General features: G+C 42.8%; 1 protein-coding gene across 9 annotated transcripts; it reads right to left on the reverse strand.

The window, feature by feature from the left end:
* Nucleotides 1-741: 741 nt before the first annotated feature.
* MGC83799 (protein) lies at nt 742-15,568 on the reverse strand. 9 transcript variants are annotated; one of them, XM_018237546.2, is made up of 7 exons: nt 10,363-10,493; nt 6,899-6,958; nt 5,646-5,989; nt 4,488-4,590; nt 3,595-3,763; nt 2,980-3,103; nt 742-2,637 (listed from the first exon to the last, which is right to left on the reverse strand). In XM_018237546.2, the coding sequence occupies exons 3-7, from the start codon at nt 5,950-5,952 to the stop codon at nt 2,255-2,257; spliced, it is 1,086 nt and encodes a 361-aa protein (XP_018093035.1). In that variant the 5' UTR covers nt 5,953-5,989; nt 6,899-6,958; nt 10,363-10,493; the 3' UTR covers nt 742-2,254.
* Nucleotides 15,569-18,454: the final 2,886 nt, after the last annotated feature.

Raw genomic sequence — 18,454 nt, forward strand, 5'->3', positions numbered from 1 at the left:
ACGTGACTTTTCGTTAAGAAAGAATTTATTCCACTTTTTCCTTTCCTGCCCTAATTTGCATATGCAAATTAGGATTCGGTTCTTTCACCAAGGATTTGGGGATTTGGCCGAATCCCCAAATAGTGGATTTGGTGCATCTCTAGTATATACATATATTACATATAGTTATTGCTTGATTCTGTCCCACTCCTACTCAGAATTCACTCTGAAACAAAGCAATGCCTTGTTGCTAGGGTGAGTAAGCTTAGCACAAAGATATCAATATTAATCTGGAAGGCTGCAGAAGAGAGGGAAAAAAGGGAATCTTTAAATATTCAAAAAAATTCAAACACCCATGTCTCCCCCTAAGCAGCCAGTTCAGAGTTATATGCTTGGCTCAGTAAATACGGATCTCACCAGGAACAGAACATAATTCATAGGGTAGTGTTTATAAACCAAGAACCTAAATATGCAAATATATTCCTTATTGCGCTGCAATAAATTCCTAGACTGGGGAGGTACCATGTACTTTACTCCTACTAAAAATGTTGCACCATAGCCCTCAAGACCAAATATCGCAGGGAAGGGTCAAGTTGCAGGAATTCTAGCCAGGGTCATTACCTCAAACAGAAGTGGCCCCCCACACACACACTTGTGTTACCATTGCACTGATTCCCAGTGTGATGTGCCTTGTGCTACCTTTGCACGTATCTCCAGCTTGTATCTTAAACTGAAGACAAATTAAAAGTCATGGAGATTATATGAAACAAAATGTCCATTTATTTACTTTAGACTCTTCAACTACAAACAACATAAAAGTCCATATATTATATTTTGCACACAGATTACAATATTAAAACAAGTGCAACAGTTCAGTTTCATGTTACACCTTTATAGGGGAGTTGGAATAGAAATTTCTTTGAAGAATTTTTTTTTTGGGGGGGGGGGGGCAAAACAAGTACCTGTAGGGTATCGGGCTGTGTTTCACCTATAACAATGAAGACAATAGTGGGGTTTAGAAGACTTCCTATAGTCTGATCATAAGTGGATATTTACACCAAGCAGGTGTGTATATAGGAGGATCTGTAGTCAGCAAAGCAGTATAATAGTTCCTCGTGGCAATAAATTACCAGAACTGGAGCTCTATGTCTCCCAGTGAATATCAAGCATTAAATCTTGAATTTCACATACTATTGAGCCACAGACTCAAGACTGGAACTTACTGACAAACAAGGACAGACAGACCATGGCAGTTGTTTATCCTGATATTTTATCATCTGTGTTCCTTTAAATGAAATGATGCTAACAATGTAAGCTCTGAAGGGTGAGTGTCTGGAAACCTACAGAAAGAGAAAAAAAAACGACATTGATTGTAATGCGCTTAATGCGCTGAGCACTCCCTCCATTCCAAAAACAAACAAACAACCACACAAAGAGACCAATAGCTTGACGGGGGGGGGGGGGGGTGCCGGTTGTTTTGGGACTCTGTGTACTTGAATAGCAAGAGCTTATTTTGGAGCTCAGTCTGGACTTGACCACCCCCTCATACCAACCATAAAAAGGCACGACATAGACCAATAGCAAGGGAGCACCAAAAAACATTCTAGAACATTGTGCGTATCCCTCATCATACAAACTCCCACTCATTCCAACAGCACATCTATGTTGAGAGTTGGACAGGACCCTGAATATCAGGACCAAGTGCCGAGAAAGGCGTTTGTCCTCAACCAAAAATGTATTCCCCTTAACCATAAGGATAACAGAAGTCTCCTTTATTTTCCAAACGTTAAAAGCCAAACCGGAACAGAGGCGAAGGTTACTATAATTAAGCAAAACACGGATGGAACAGTCACTACACCACATAAATAGGCGCAGTTTTACCAGTATACACACCTCTAACCTAAAGCTGGCTGGCCTGGTGTTTTACATTGCTTTTTACATGCAGGACCTATTGAATACATCCTAGAGATCTGGCAAAGCATCAGCTCAATCTCACAAAACAGGCAACATGTTTAGTACAGTAACAGGCATGTCAAGGGTTTTCGGGCAGAAAAACCCAAATTGGGTCCAATGCCCCAGCCAATTAAAATCACGGAAATTCCATCCTCAGCAAGCCATAGGACACTCGGTCTTCTGAGTGAAAGCAGCAACCTGTGCATCAGGATTTAGTAAAAGGAGGAAGAAAAGCCGCACCAACACCCAGGGCAGTGACGTCACGGGTGCTGTAAGTGCCCACTGAAACATAGTGACCCCAAGACTGCATTGGGCACGACCTTCACTTCTCTCGGTAATATAGCAGATAGTACTTTAAGGGCACAGGAAGGGGGAGGCACAGAATCTTCTCACGAAGAAAGTTAACAGGGGGGTCTGGCTTGGTTTCAATAACCCCCTGCTCGTCTTTCTCTGTCACATCATCCTCTACATCGTCACAGTTGTTATTAACATCGAAGGAATTCTGGATCCTGCAAACGAAGCCTCCCTCTTCCAGATAAACAACAGTCTGCAAGGGGCGCCTGCGCAATCTTTTTCTCTTGTAGCGTGGTGGGTTCTTCAGCACCCCATCCCCCCGGCCGTTTGGAGCTTGGCTTATGATCTTTTTCATGTGTCTCCTGATGGTGACTCGAGTAAGATCCTGGAGGGAGCAGATATTCGGCAGAGCTGAAAGACAGAGATCAAATACAGTTTACACAATGTACATTCTTGTATATCTGAAGAGCATTACCAAGTATCTGTGTAAGTATGTTGTGTGTGTGTGTGTGTATAAATATATATATATATATATATATATATATATATATATATATATATATATATATATATATATATATATATATATATATATATAAAGTTATATACATATACACCATATATTTGTACATATACAGAGGCTTGTACAAGTCTTACGTCTTGCCTTTATTTTCCTGGGAATGAGTCTCTGTGTAACTCTGTATTAATAAAGAGCTTTTGGGAGACAGTGCTGATATGAAATGTATCACTCACGTAGTCGCAGACTCTTTGACTTTGCAGCTTCTGCATTGTCAGGCTGTATGAGGGGAGCAAAGGACACAGCAAGGATTTTTTTGGTTTCCCAGGAGGATGGCCCTGTGCGAGTGATCTTGGTGAGCTAAAATACAAAGAAAAGTTATAAAGCTTATTGTCAGCATTTTGAGGCTCTGTTGTATGTGGACCACCTGGCTACTGGCCCCAAGTCCTGTCTTGTTGCTTTCTGTTGCCTATTGGACAGCATCTACCACTGAGCTCACGGTCTATGACATCTGCTAACTTGATCTAATTCAGCAGAGCACGGGGGTGGTCTATTATACACCTGACAATTTATCAGAACGCTGATTATATTGGATGTTAATGTACATTCCTTTCAGTTCATGCATCTCCATGTGTATGCTGTCCCCGCATCTCTCAACTGGTAAAAAAAGAAAAGTCAGCACAACTTTACAGAAAGACACAGTGCAGCCCCTACACTGTGTGATGTGTGCCCACATTAGGGTAATGCTGGAATGTAACACATGGGTGAGACAAGACCACAAGGTGAAGGAGGAGGAAGTGGATCAAAGCTGAGTGTAGTTTTAATATGTAGGATAAATGGACTGTGTTTACCTTTTCCTCCAAAGGCAGAACAAGGATCCCGCCAACCTTGATCAGATTCTTCATATACTCCTTATGTTCCTTCTGCACCCCGGCACCACAGTACACACGGTCATACGTACAGTCCAAAGCGATGTCCAGGCAGTTCCCAGCAACAAAGGAAGGTTCACAGAAGTCAAATCTGCATATGGGAAGAGAGCAAATTGCATTAAAATGCCTGGCAGCACCTACATCAACTCCTTCCCCAAGGTCCATATTGATTAAAGGGGAACTCCGGCTTCCAAACCAAAATTTGATAAAGAGGCCCACATAACACAGAAACCCCTAGTATACCCATCACAGGTACCGGTTTCTTTAAAAAGTATGAATAAATGCCATTTTCTATGCTGAAATCCAGCTGGTTAACAGTTCTTCTCTTTCTGCATCATCTGAAATCCTGGCAGGGAAGGAGGGACTAAAACACTGATGTTAAAAATTGTAACAACTTCTCCACAGCTTACAGACAGCATGCAGGAACTATATAACCCAAAATGTATTGCACTGTGATGTTCCTTTCCTTATTGAAATCACGTGTGCAAGGAATTGTGGGTTTTGGAGGATGCAGGTCGAGGACAGATAGATGTTGACACAAAGTAAAAGTAGTCAGCCAGCTCAGCAAAGTAGTCAGAGATATCAGCAGGAGAGCCAGGGGCTAGGCTTAGGGAACTGTTCCAAACCATTAAAAATCATGAATGTGATATTTTTTCATTGATGTATATTGCAAATATTGTAGGGCGAAACCTGTACGAATCCCAAACCGAATCCTGGATTCGGTGCATCCCTATTGCAAAGTTTGTTAACTTTTCAAAAAAGCTCAAGTTATGTTTGTGTGGAGTTCCTCTTTCAGTACAGCGACAAAATCGTACCTGTCAAAGCTGTCACTAGTGCGCACAAACAGGTCCAGCTTCTCCTTGGCATATTCAATCACATCAATGTGGATTTCTACTCCGTGGTTGATGCCAAAGGGCCCTGTTCCCAAACAAAATAACATGGCTGACAAACCCATGATTCTCTAGGTGCTCTGAAAAAAAACTAGAATGGCAGCTTGTTTTCCATCTTGGGATTTCTGAGAATTGTCTTTAAAGTGAAACTATTGTGAAAATGAAAATTTAATATAAGCTTCCTTGTACTGAAGAAACTAACTTAATATAATCAATTAAAAATTCTGCAATGTTTCTGAAATAAGTTTATCTTCACTATTCCTCTCTCAGCATCTGTGTCTCTTCATTCTCTCTTCAAGCAGCAGTTGGGTGTCAGATGAATGATCCAATATATCTTATAGAGGGGGATCCCTTTCCTAGCAGATGTATTAGAGCTTACGGAAATAACTGATTCCAGTACAAACAAAATAACTGCCCTTTGCACTAATTCTGCATGTAGAGAGACATGATGTCTGGTGATTTTGATAGAGTGAGCTCTAATACATCTTCTAGGCAAAAGGAGCCCCCCTATAAGATATATTGGATCATTCATCTTACACCCAACTCCTAAATGAAGACAGAATTCAGAGAAACAGATGCTGAGAGGGATAGTGAAGATAAATTTGATTATTTCAGAAACTGTACAGTATATTATTTTGATTGTATTTACAATGTTTCTTATTTCAGTATGCTGAAGCTTATATTAAATTTTCATTTTCATGATAGTTCCCCTTTAAACATCTTAGCCACTAACCTGAAAGACAAGGCGTGTCTACCAGCAAATAAAAACACTGGTAAAAAGACTTAGCCAATAGGTGCAATTGTCTGGCATCCAACCTGTGTATCACCAGTGCCTGGCTGAACTAGAATTACTGGACTGACATGGCTGCCTCAGAGCTCCCATGAGCTTGTCGGGCAGGTGCAGAATGCTACAGATATTTCTGAACACAAAAGAGAAGCTACGTTTGAATTTATATCAGTGGTTCAGAAACTGTGAAGCACAGTGCAGTAATTGGGGACCCACACTAATGGTAAATTAGGTTATGATTTGGACGATACTTGTACTGCTAGATTTATTCAGATTAGAATATTGCCTGCACTCACCCAGGATTAGCCCCACCATTGTGCTCAGGTAGCCCGTGCCACTGCCCAGGTTTAGGAATGACAGTCCCGGCTGCAGATCGAGGGCCTCCATCACCTCGGAGTAGATGCATGGGGCTGATAGGTGGATGTTACCATGTTTCCAGGCCAAGTCTCTATATGCATTCTGCTTGAACTCCTCCAGGTAATAATCTGCACGGTCAATGGCACGGAAAGCATTTTCCACAGCCTCTGTTCGAATATACTGAGCCTCCTTCAGGTTATCAATTAGCTCATCATTGTCCTGTCCAGCGCTCACCGCTCCCCCCATATCTGCAAGCTTTTAGGCCAATGCTGAAACTTAAAATCTAGGAAAATGCAGAGAAAATATCCAAATAAATCTCATTTTATTGGAAAATAGCCATCAGTCAAATGAAAAACAGGGAAGCTGCCTGCCCCCAACTCCATCCAGTAACCTCATTACAAAATGTTATCTCCGCCTCTTTCCAGCTGTCAGCATAAAGACCTTGACTCCACCCTCTACGCCAGAGTACAGTGCCTAACACCTCCCATTTAGCTGATAAAGAAATATATGCCCTTCTAGTTAACCAAGTCTTAAGACATATATCCCATCCCCTCCCTCTCATTTAACCCAGTTTTACAGGTATATAGGCCTTCCCTCCCAGTTAGCCTAGTGTTAATGGCATATATCCCCACCTACTCCTAGTTACTCACATATGGTATGTGTATTCCAAGATAGTGAGATCAGTACAATGTACCCCCACCCATCCTATTAGCCCTGTACATATAAACAGGTCCAGGCTGAGAATTAAAATAGGCCCTGGCATTTTGGGTACACACAGGCCCAATCAGCCCACACAGCCCCCACCAGCCCACTAAATGATCACTTTCTATGGCACATTTATAGCAGCCCCTCTGGCATTTGCCAGAACCCACAGATTGCCAGTCTGGGCCTGAATATAGACCTTTCGTCCACCCTGTCACTTGTACCATTATACACCCCTTCTTATGGAACCTAATGGAAGGGCCAGAATGATATCAGAGGATGTGCACATCTAACTCAGAGGAAGAGGTGAAACTGCCAAATAGCATTTATTAGAACCTCAGAAATTTTCTGACCCACGCCCAACCTGACCTGCCCCTTCTCAACCCCAGCCCGAATTGAGGTGGAGAAGGCCCAAACACGACCCTGACCCAAACCCTTCAGACATCATTTCTATTTTTGCTGATACTAAATTGAGCAAAACTATACATACCATGCAGGATGCAGACGCTTTGCAGAGCGTTATGGCTAAATGGGAAAACTGAGCAGCAACCTGGAAAATGAGGTTCAGTGTTGATAGGTGCAAGGTTACGCACTTTGTGAATAACTTGCATTCATATTATTTCTACCAAAGTGGTAGTGTGTGGGGATATCCTTAAAGCAGAAGTAAAGTCTAAAATAGAATAATGCTAGAAGTGCTGTATTTTGTATACTAAACATAAACTTACTGCACCACAAGCCTTATTAAACAAATGATTTATGCTTTCAAAGTTGGCCACAGGGATGTCGGCAAACGAAGGGATATCTCCCAAATTTGCCCACATTGAGGTGGGCAATATCGGGCTGATCCGATTGTGGGCTCTAGGATCGGATCAGAATGGAGGCAAAATGGACGGTCAGATCGCAGGACCTCATCAACGAACTTGAGATGCACCAAATCCACTATTTTGGATTCGGCCGAACCCCCGAATCCTTTGCGAAAGATTCGGCCGAATACCGAACCGAATCCTAATTTGCATATGCAAATTAGGGGTGGCAAGGGGGAAACATTTTTTACTTCCTTGTTTTGTGACAAAAAGTCACGAAATTCCGCTTCCTGCACCTAATTTGCATATGCAAATTAGTATTTAGATTCAGTTCGGCCGGACAGAAGGATTCGGCCGAATCCGAATCCTGTTCAAAAAGGCCGAATCCCGAACTAATCCTGGATTCGGTGCATCCCTACAACGAACAGATGTGGCCACAATCCGACTTTTAAACCCTGCCCGATTTCAGACAGATATTGATTACGGAAGCCCGTCGGAGGGCCAATAAGCTGTTGACTCGTCTGTCGGCAGCTTTTATTGGCCCATGTATGGGGGCCTTTACTTTGTTAAACATCTTTGAAAGACCAAGACTGTGCACATGCTCAGTGTGGTCTGCGCTGATTAGGGATTGTCATAAATTATCAAAACAGCACAAGTCAAATAATTTCTGCCATAGAAGCCGATACAGCAAGACTAATTAATAATGAGAATATACAGACTGCACTGGGTCTTGTGTTGTCATGTAAACTAATGTGGATTTTATCGTTTTTGTATTGTTTAATAAACTTTCTCCAACTCTGCAGAACCAGTGGCTGCAGCACAATAATCCTTCAATCCAATTTTATCTGTTCAAATCTGGCTCCATGATCTTTGTCCCCAACACTGGAGTGGGAAACATTAAAGGGGATGTAAAGTCAAAAATAAAATCTAATACGAATTTCTACACAGTCGCCAAATACTCTACATGGAAACAAACAAAGCTGCTTGAGTTCTGCACGGCGGGGAAGTAAGTTGGGGAGGGGCTCCACCTACTGTTTGAAAGTATGATGGTTTCCCTGCAAAGCAGTTAGGAACTGTCTGAAGTTTCCTACCCACAGCAGTCAGAGCAAGTAAAACCAAGGGGGAATTTCACTGCATATAGTCAGGTTTCTTATGAAAACGGTAGATATTTTTTAAATTTAAGTTTATTGGAGATAGGTTTATTTTTCATTAAAGAAAGTAAAAATGGGATTTTATTTTTTTTATCTTTACATCCCCTTTAACTGGGAAGGATCTATGGATTGTTGTAGGTAAGCCGTGTAACTATAGGCAGTGTCATTCAGTGGCTACTAAAGCAAATAAAGTAGTCTTAAAGGAGAATTCAACCCTAAACTTAAAAAACTCTACCCTGCATAGACCCCCCCCTCCTCTACCCTGCATAGACCCCCCCCCTCTGCCCAGCCTAAGTATTACCATACGGCAGGGGTCCCCAACCCCTTTCAAATGTAAAAAGAGTTGGGGAGCAACACAAGCATGAAAAAGTCCCTTGGGCTGCCAAATAAGGGCTGTGATTGACCAATTGGTAGCCCTATGTGGACCAACAGCCTACAAGAGGCTCTACTTGGCACTATACTTATTTTTTATGCAATTAAAACTTGCTTTCAAGCTTGGAATTCGAAAATAAGCACCTGATTTGAGGACCCTGAGAGCAACATCCAAGGGGTTGGAGAGCAACATGTTGCTCACGAGCTACTGGTTGGGGATCACTGCCACACGGTGACAGATCGGGGGATTGGTGCAAAACTGGGTAACTCCCAGGAAATGCAGGGGGAGGAGACAGGTGTGATGTCTGCCAGGTGCAGCCAGTGGCGTAACTACCGGGGGAGCAGGGGGTGCGATTGGGCCAGGGCCCGCACCCCCTCAGGACCCCCCCGGCAGCTCCCGCGCAACTGCGTTCTTGGGAAAATGCTGCCGTTTCCGGGCTTACGGAGGGGGGCGGACCCGGCTGCACGTCCCGCCCCCCCTCTAGTTACGTTTCTGGGTGCAGCCCCCCAGTTAACCACACACATGCTAGGGTTGCCACTACAGGCCTGGCCGGTAAAAATGATGGTTGATCCCAATGTTATTAATAGGGAAAAAAGATAAATATATAGAAAGGCCAGTATTTTTTTCCAGAAAAGGTGGCAACCCTAACACATGCCCGAACCAAACTCTCCTGGGAACCACTGAAAACCCAGTGAGGCAACAAGAACAGTGGCACATCTAACAAGTCTGGATTCACTTGGGCGGAACCTTGACTAGCCAGTAGAATTCTGCTGATGCCAATGTTATGAATAAGGAAGACTGTATTTGAATCAGGAACCTGTATATTGAGCTAAGATCAGCCAGGGATTGGTTACTTGACCGAACAAGCGTTTCTGACATGAAACTAAACAGGAAAGATAACCCCTCCCCCTACCGTGTTTACAATCTAAGGCCCCTCCCAGTCAGTCCTGTATTTCCATTCAGACACTCCGTCCCACAGGTTAGAGATGTTATTCCAAACCCCTCGCTGGCAGAGAGTGTGGGTCCCTCCCAACGGCTGACTTACCCCTCTGCGGTCCCAATCACCCCAAAAAGAAAAATCAATGACCCCAACAACTGGGAGGAGCTAACTCCCTTACCCCCGCTCTCGGCTTTTAACCTGTCTCATGTACGCGAAGCGCCGTTCTGATCGGCTGCCGCACGTCACGTGAATCATAGCGGGGCGGGGCCGCAGAAATGACAGACTAACTTTCTATCAGTGTACGATAACGTGGCGACTGTATTCCTCTGTGTGATTATTCCACAATCCATTGTCATCTATTCCCATCCACTGTCAATGTGTCGCTTCCTATTTATGTGTTAAAGCCCTAGGCCGGCCGCTTCCTTAAAAGCGAGAAGCGTCTGAACTGATATAACCTTGCCCCTTCCTGTGCCATTTCCGCTTCCTGTAACTATTCAACGCCAGCTGCTCATTGGCTGAATTCTCGCCTTCTCATTTTGCTTTCACATTCTTGTGAGTAGCTGACAGTCACAGGGCTCTTCCATTCTGGGAAGTGATCTAGCAGTAGGGAGAGACCATCTGATTGTGCAACATGGCGGGGGATTCAGGAAAAGGATCCCAGTGTCAGCCTGAGGGCGAGGACTTTACCTTTGGACAGGAGGCGACAGGCCTGTCACTGAATACCATGGAGGCTGGTCGTAATGTTTCGGTGTCCAATGACGGGAGAACCGTATCCTGCGTCACCACAAACAGACACCCCCCGGAGATCACCTACCGGTGGTATGGGCAGACCATAAGCAGGCGGTGTTTCCCCTCAGGGCATCACTTCTGGGACGTGGAGGGCAGTGAGCCGGGATACTGGAGGGTAGGGGTGGCCTATCCCACTATAGAGACAGCCGAGTATGAGGATTGGCTTGGGAATAATAACCAGTCCTGGGCGCTGTGCAGGTGGGCCAATAATAATACCTACACCGTGAGGCATGATGGGAAAGAAACCAAGTTGTGCAACGCCCCTTCCTGCAGGAAAATCAGAATCTCACTGGACTATGAGGCTGGACGTCTGTCCTTTTATGAACTGAGTGACCCAATCAGACACTTATACACCTTCACTGCCAAATTTACACAGCCCCTTCATGCTGCATTTGCTGTGTGGGTGGGTAATGCCAGTGTGACCATCATTAGTTAGGAGGCTGTATATGATCCCGTGTTGAAGGAGCCATTTTTATTGAGGGCAGCTCCATGTATTTTACCTGCCAACACAACATGAGGAACAAGGCAGGTCGGCTCGTGTATTTCACTTCAAGATTTCCCTTTATGACAGCAATATTCTGGGGCATAATGTTCTTATTCACTTTATATACATCCATCTATTAACCTGCCCTCACATGGACGAATATGTTGTGATTTGTATCACAGGGACATGGACAAATCTCTCTTACCCTGCCCCCCTCCCTGCTTTAAAGTAGATGTGGGATGTACCACTTGGCATTACAAACATGGGGGTAGAGTGCAATTCATTTTGCTTGCAGTTAGCCTCTTGCGACTATAATCAGTCATGCTTTTTCCCTATATTGTTAAAGTGTAATGGAGAATATTCGCTCTATTATTGAGGCATTTAATGATGGGTTTAATCATATTAAAGAGGAACTAAAATTGTGTTGGGGAAAATAAGAGCAATAAAGCAACCTTGTGCGTTAGAAGCAATAACGGTAAAATAGCATGTGTTGTGGGCACAATTTGGATTAAAGTCAAATTGGGTAAATTGAAAATCCCTGTGGCTAAGTACAGCATTGGTACATGTAAGGGAACAACTGCTCACTGCATTGCACAGCCCTGATCTATAATCCAGTTATTTGTCCCCAAGTTCACATCAACCTGATTTGGTGGGTGTATGAATGGTTGCATAGCCCTGGTTTATAATCCAGTTATTCGTCCCCAAATTCACATCGTGGGTGTATGAATGAAGCAAAGTTTCATCCCTGTGAGGACCTGTCCAGTTAATGATCTTTGGACATACAAATCACTTTATTCAGACTGCTCCTCCTCCCTTAAATCCTTCACAGTTTTGACTACACTTCCAAACATTCCCATTGGACTAACTATTATCCAAAACTAGCCAAGACAAGGCAGGCTCATCCACTGAGTTTGTGCCACAAACTAGGGTGCAAGTGTCAGACGGGTTGGGACTGAGCTACAGAAGAAAGTGACAGACCGGGTACAGATGGGCAGTGTCAAGAACCAGATGAATATATAAAAAAAAAAAAAGAGACTCTAGAGCTAGTAGCAATGCAGGAGGTTGGGCGTAGATCAGTGTGGAAGGCTGGTAGTGTCCTGGGCACAGGTATATATGTGCTGAGGAAACTCAGAATATATTAAATATAATTTTATAGAAATAAAAACCACCCCGGTTCAACTTTAAGGTCAATTTTATTATGATTTAGGGAGTGATATTCTGAGACCATTTGCAGTTGTTTTCATTAGTTGTGGTTTTTGAGTTATTTAGCTTTTTACTCAGACTCAACTCTTCCAGTTTGTAATTTCAGAAATCCAGTTGCTAGGGTCCAAAATTGATTTGAATAAGATAATGGAATATGAATAGGAGAGGCTCGAATAGAAAAAAGTAATAAAAAGTGTGTAGCCTTACAGAGCATTTGTTTTTAGGTGGGGTCAGTGAACCCCATTTGAAACCTGGAAAGATTTAGAAGAAAAAGGCAAATAATTAAAAATAACTGTAAACAATGAAGACCAATTGAAAAGTTGCTTAGTACGGGTCATTCTATAACATACTAAAAATTAACTTAAAGGTAAACCACCCCTTTAAGGTTTGGTAACAAAGCAATAAGATCCTCTGCAAGAGAAAACATGGGCATAAAATCATATTAGGGATACGAATTGGCCAAGGGGACTGGTACATTAAAAAAAAAAAGAGTAAATGGGGGCATAACTGATGCTGACACCCCACCCCCATTCACCTCCAGTGTTTTTTAACGGGGGGCAAATTTACTGGTGTAGAGGGTGTGGTTATTCTCTCAACAAGTAAACAGCCAAAGTTGTGGTTAAAAAAAATCCAGTCAACTAATAAAGTTACCAGGTGGGGTTTTGCCTCCAATGGTGGCTGAAAAGGCACAGATAAGAAACAATGTCAATCTTTGAGGAATAACAATGTTAAAAATTCTTTCAATCTTTACACAAATAACACTCACACACCCCAGGCCAGGAGCATACACACCGACACCTGCCAAGTAGGCCTTACACAGTAAAAGAATTGGTCTAGTTATTGTACAGTGCTGCAGAATATGTTGGTGCTTTATAAAGCTTCTTCCTTGCGGCAGGGGACACTGTTCTGTAATGGTTCCTTCGTTTCCTTATTTTGGCCTGCCAGCAAATGTACAATCGGATCAAGTACAATATGGCAACTAGTAATGTATGAGTTGACCTGAAACCAACTGTTCCCACAAGTTGGGTGAGTTTGGGTTGGAATTTGATTAACCATTGCTGGTTAGGGTTGGTTGCAGGTCAGACTGGGGAAGTGCACAGAAGTAGCATACAGAGCAAGATGATTTGGGTACAGATCGGGTGCAAGTCCTACAATGGCAACATATTGTGGGTTAGGGTCAGGTGCAGAATAAGGTATTGCAAGTAAGAGTTGAGTGCGGATTGAGATTTTTCAGACCTGCACATCACTAATGTTACATAGTTACATAGTTAAATTGGGTTGAAAAAAGACAAAGTCCATCTAGTTCAACCCCTCCAAATGAAAACCCAGCATCCATACACACACCCCTCCCTACTTAAAATTCTATATACCCATACCTATACTAACTATAGAGTTTAGTATCACAATAGCCTTTGATATTATGTCTGTCCAAAAAATCATCCAAGCCATTCTTAAAGGCATTAACTGAATCAGCCATCACAACATCACCCGGCAGTGCATTCCACAACCTCACTGACCTGACTGTGAAGAACCCTCTACGTTGCTTCAAATGAAAGTTCTTTTCTTCTAGTCTGAAGGGGTGGCCTCTGGTACGGTGATCCTCTTTATGGGTAAAAAGGTCCCCTGCCATTTGTCTATAATGTCCTCTAATGTACTTGTAAAGTATAATCATGTCCCCTCGCAAGCGCCTTTTTTCCAGAGAAAACAACCCCAACCTTGACAGTCTACCCTCATAATTCAAGTCTTCCATCCCTCTAACCAATTTAGTTGCACGTCTCTGCACTCTCACCAGCTCATTTATATCCCTCTTAAGGACTGGAGTCCAAAACTGAACTGCATACTCCAGATGAGGCCTCACCAGGGACCTATAAAGAGGCATAATTATGTTTTCATCCCTTGAGTTAATGCCCTTTTTTATGCAAGACAGAACTTTATGTGCATCCATATAGATGGAACTGGAAGAGCAAACGCACACCCATGGCAACCCCTGGAGATAACAGCCTGGTGCTCAGTAGTAGAGGATACAGCAACCTCCAAATTGAGCCAAAGAACAAAGATACCGGCATGTTTGCTGATTGAGAAAGGGGCGTGGGCCCGAAACTTTGCACTTTGGATTAAAGCAAGGGTTTCCCTGCAAATAAGTCTCTTGTGCCGGTATCTTTGTTCTTTGGCCCATATAGATGGAAACATCAGAAAGTATCCTGCTGTTCAACTCCCCAGGTCCGGTAACCCAATTGCAAATTGTTTTAAGATCTCTGTTATATTGTAAAGTTCCCACGTGAGGCTGAGTAACATAATACGATGCCCCTTCCAACAGTCAGATGATCTGATTCCTGTGGGCGATGATGCATTTTTTTACATCATTTCATTTCTGTAAGGCAGTCGTTAGCCCCCTTGGAGTCTGAATTGGTAAAACGCCCCCTTACCTAATAAGGTTACATATATACAAGAATCAGCTATTCAGCCATAATCCCAACAACAAATAGGACAGAAAATAAATGCTCACCACAAATGAGCAAAAAAGGCATTCCTCCAAAGCTCACTACACCTGCTCTCCAGTCATTGCACATGTTGGCAACCACTGTTCAAATCTATTTGACATACGAGGTTGACATTGGGGAAGTCACACCTAGTGACTTAATGTATCTTAAAGGTGCTATATACACACATAAACATCCATGTACAGTACTATAGCTTTCGGTCGGCTTCATTGAGTTGGTTTAAAAATTTTATTTTCAGCCAGTGTATGTGAGCCAGGGCAAGGTATATTGACAAGTGAGGAAGTGAAGAGGAGCAACCACGTCTGTCTACTCATACCTTCATAAATACAACGTGGTATGATATAGAAATTCTAAAGGGCAATTCATTGTTACAAGAAACAAACTATGTTCAAAGTTTGCTTCAAGGAACTGGACCAACCACGAGCTCACCTCCCAGGAGTCACCGTACTAAAAGGCTTTTGACATCTTATCTAAGGTAAATAAACCTAACCTGTTATAAATTTTAGGATTTTGAATTAGGCTTTGATTTTGAATCGTAAATTTGATACATAACAATGTACAATTTTCAAAAAAAAAAAAGCTGAACAAAAACCTCTCTCATTACATACTCTATCTGGGATGAGGAAAACAATTCCTACCTGTTTATAAGAGAAAGCAGACATTTCTATTTCACTTCATCTTTGTCCTTTTAGCAATGGCAGCTGCTTATCTAAGAGACAAGCTGACTTGCTCCATCTGCCTGAGCCTTTATACTGATACTGTATCCATGCCATGTGGCCATAAGGGCTTCATTGGGAGAAAACTAGATGTGTGTAATCCTTCCTGCCCAGAATGTGGAGAAAAATATAAAAGAAAATCTGAACTGAAAAGTAACTTGAGGCTTTCAACTCACCCAGAACTGGACAGGGCTGGGATCTTCTGTACTTTCTGTAATCACTCTACTGTACCTGCTGCTAAAACTTGTCGGCACTGCGAGGCTTTTCTGTGTGATGACCATGTGAGGGTGCACAGCAAGTCAGCAGAACACGTCTTAAGTGAAGCCACTACCTCCCTGGAGAACAGAAAATGCTCTGTACATCATAAGATCCTGGAGTATGACTGCTGTGAGGATGGTGCCTGTATCTGTGTGTCCTGCTGCCTGGCTGGAGAACACAGGGGCCACAGGGTGGAGCTGCTGAATGAGGCCTCTGAGAAGAAGAAAGAGAAACAGAATGTTCTGGAGAAACTGAGCCCAGAAAGAAAGGCGACTGAGAGTGGAACCCAGAGGCTGCAGGAGCGCAGGAGAGAAGTGGCAGAAAAAGCAGCCGATGAGACCGAGAGAATCACTGTTTTAGGGACATCAGGGAACAACTGGAAACCATAGAGAAGCGACTCCTGAGTGACATCTCCAGGCAGAAAGAGGAGCTTTCCCAACAACTCACTAATCTGATCCAGGAGCTGGAAATAAAGATAGGCAAATTTACCAGGAAGATCCATCACATTGAGGAGCTGTGCAACATGGCAGATCCACTTACTCTTCGGGAATCAGATGGAACTACCTTTTGTGGGGCTGAGGGGGCAGATAATGAGGGCAGAGAAAGAGATGATATAAAGGTTCCTGCTGTAGGGGATCTGGATGTGGATGTGGATCTGATCTCAGAGACATTTCTCACTGGCTTAGCTGGGATTGTGACTGGGGTAAAGGAAAAGCTAATGCCTGGGCAGGAGGCTACCAACCTGTTACTGAATATAAAATTGGCAAGTAACCATGTGTCTATATCAGGAGACAGTAAAACGTTATCCTACTTAGTAAAAGAGCAGTGCAATCTACATACAGTTGAGTTATTTCATATTTCTTCTCAGGTTTTAAGCTCTAGGAGTTTCCCATCAGGGCAACATTACTGGGAAGTGGAGGGCAGCGAATCAGGGGAGTGGTGGGTAGGGGTGGCCTATCCCAGTACACAGGATATACTGTATGTTCATATCATAATTCTGGTTATGATAAAAAGTACTGATGTTTGTACAGATGGTTTAGTAATAAATATTCTGTGATACATAATAGCATATTAACCATCTTAACCCAAAGAGCTTCCAGCAGGAGAATTAGAATGTCACTGGACTATGAGGCTCGGTATCTGTCCTTCTATGAGCTGAGTGAGCCAATCAGACACTTACACCTTTACTGCCTCCTACACTGAGCCCCTTCATGCTGCATTCTAGGTAGGGGAAGCTAATGCCTGGGTGAGAATCATAAGTTAGGGCACCATGTGGAAGAGACGCTCATCCTTTTGTCATTTATGATCAGTAGTTACTTGGAGTTGATGGCTGATTAGTCATGGTTGAGGAACAGAGTTAATGAGTAATGAGTTGGTGTACTGGACTGATCATTATAGAGATGAGGTGTAGAGCTGATCAGTATTAAAGACTGTTCTTACCCACAATATCTGGAATAAGAAAACTTAATCATCCTCACAGACTCGAGTATTTAAGAAACAAGCCCCTTGGGTTGGATGAAGATTGTAGCTGTGCATTATGGGGATTATTTGCTTTAGATCAGTTTATATTATATTGAATATTGTAAGACAATTATTTATTTACCTGTTCTGTAACACTACTGTAAATAAACCTTGATTGTTCACTGATTGAAAGATCCATGGACTAGAATAAAAGTACTTATATTTGAAACACTGTTGTTGGTGCTCACTGTCTGAACATTCCATCAGACATGTACTGTAATTCTGTTCTAGAGCAGAATAGTCCAAAAATCTGCATGGCTCAGATGAAAGAGAATCAAGAGAATCCCAGAACCATAAAATCGACAGTGCTGGAACATTGGTACTTTGGGTCTATTTTCTGATACCTATACCCGACCCATACCCCGCTGATCCACTACCCGACCCACAATAGGCCAACTAACCTTCTGACCGAGGGACCTGCGAAACCAGAAGTGACCTCACGTTGTACCAGAAGTGATGTCACTCCAGAGCTGAATCTTCACAAAAAACTGGCTTACCCACAACGGAGGGATCAAGCCTGCACCTTTGTCAGTTACCCAGCTGGGTTACCCACAGACTGCCTGCATGGCCAGGGAATCAGGGACTTTTTGCCTGAAACCCAACCACTATGTGAGTATTCCGCTGGTATATTGTAGGTTATACCTTTGCCGGGCCTAACAAAGGGGGCCGGGCATATACCATTGGGGTGGAGCAGTGATTATATAAGAGGCTGGCACAATGAAGTAGGTCGAGTTATGACACAGGGTGGGGTTATCGCATCACTTAAATGCAACTGGCTGAATTTCCATCCAGTTTTCTCAATGTTGTAAACCGGACAGAACGTTTTGACGTCCGGTTCAAAACCACTCTGTGGCAACCCTATCTCTTATCTATATTAGTATAGTAAACCCAATCAACTACAGGTATGGGATCTATTATACAGAAATCAGTTATTCAGAAAGCTCAAATACAGCAATGCTAATTTAGAAAAACAATTTCTTATTTTTGATTGATTTGCTTTTTTTTTGTTTGTTTCTGTAATAAGAAATTAACCTCACTTGATGATCCCTTTATTGGCCAGATTACCAGAAACTTGAGACCCCAAACAGGCCTTAGAAAAACCAAACTGTTTGGGTCAAAACCGAACAGGTGGAACCCTACGCGGGTACCTGACCAGATTCAGGACTGTAACTTATGGCATCAGTGTTTTGGCTGCAGCAAGAAGAACATCAGGTTTATCAACTCACAGATGAATCAAGAATTATATAAACAACAGTAAGAAAAAATAATAGTGGGTAATAGTGAAACTGTGACAGATCCCTTAATAA

The sequence above is a fragment of the Xenopus laevis genome, chromosome 9_10S, assembly GCF_017654675.1.
Source record: "Xenopus laevis strain J_2021 chromosome 9_10S, Xenopus_laevis_v10.1, whole genome shotgun sequence".
NCBI classification, from domain to species: domain Eukaryota; kingdom Metazoa; phylum Chordata; class Amphibia; order Anura; family Pipidae; genus Xenopus; species Xenopus laevis.

What these genes read in the sequence shown, in the direction of transcription:
- MGC83799 (XM_041577815.1), bottom strand. Translation starts at nt 5,952, where the DNA reads ATGGGGGGAGCGGTGAGCGCTGGACAGGACAATGATGAGCTAATTGAT. An exon ending in ACTAGTGACAGCTTTGACAG is followed by an intron (nt 3,764 to 4,487) that starts GTACGATTTTGT and finishes TCCCATATGCAG; the next exon opens with ATTTGACTTCTGTGAACCTT. An exon ending in TTCTGCCTTTGGAGGAAAAG is followed by an intron (nt 3,104 to 3,594) that starts GTAAACACAGTC and finishes TTTGTATTTTAG; the next exon opens with CTCACCAAGATCACTCGCAC.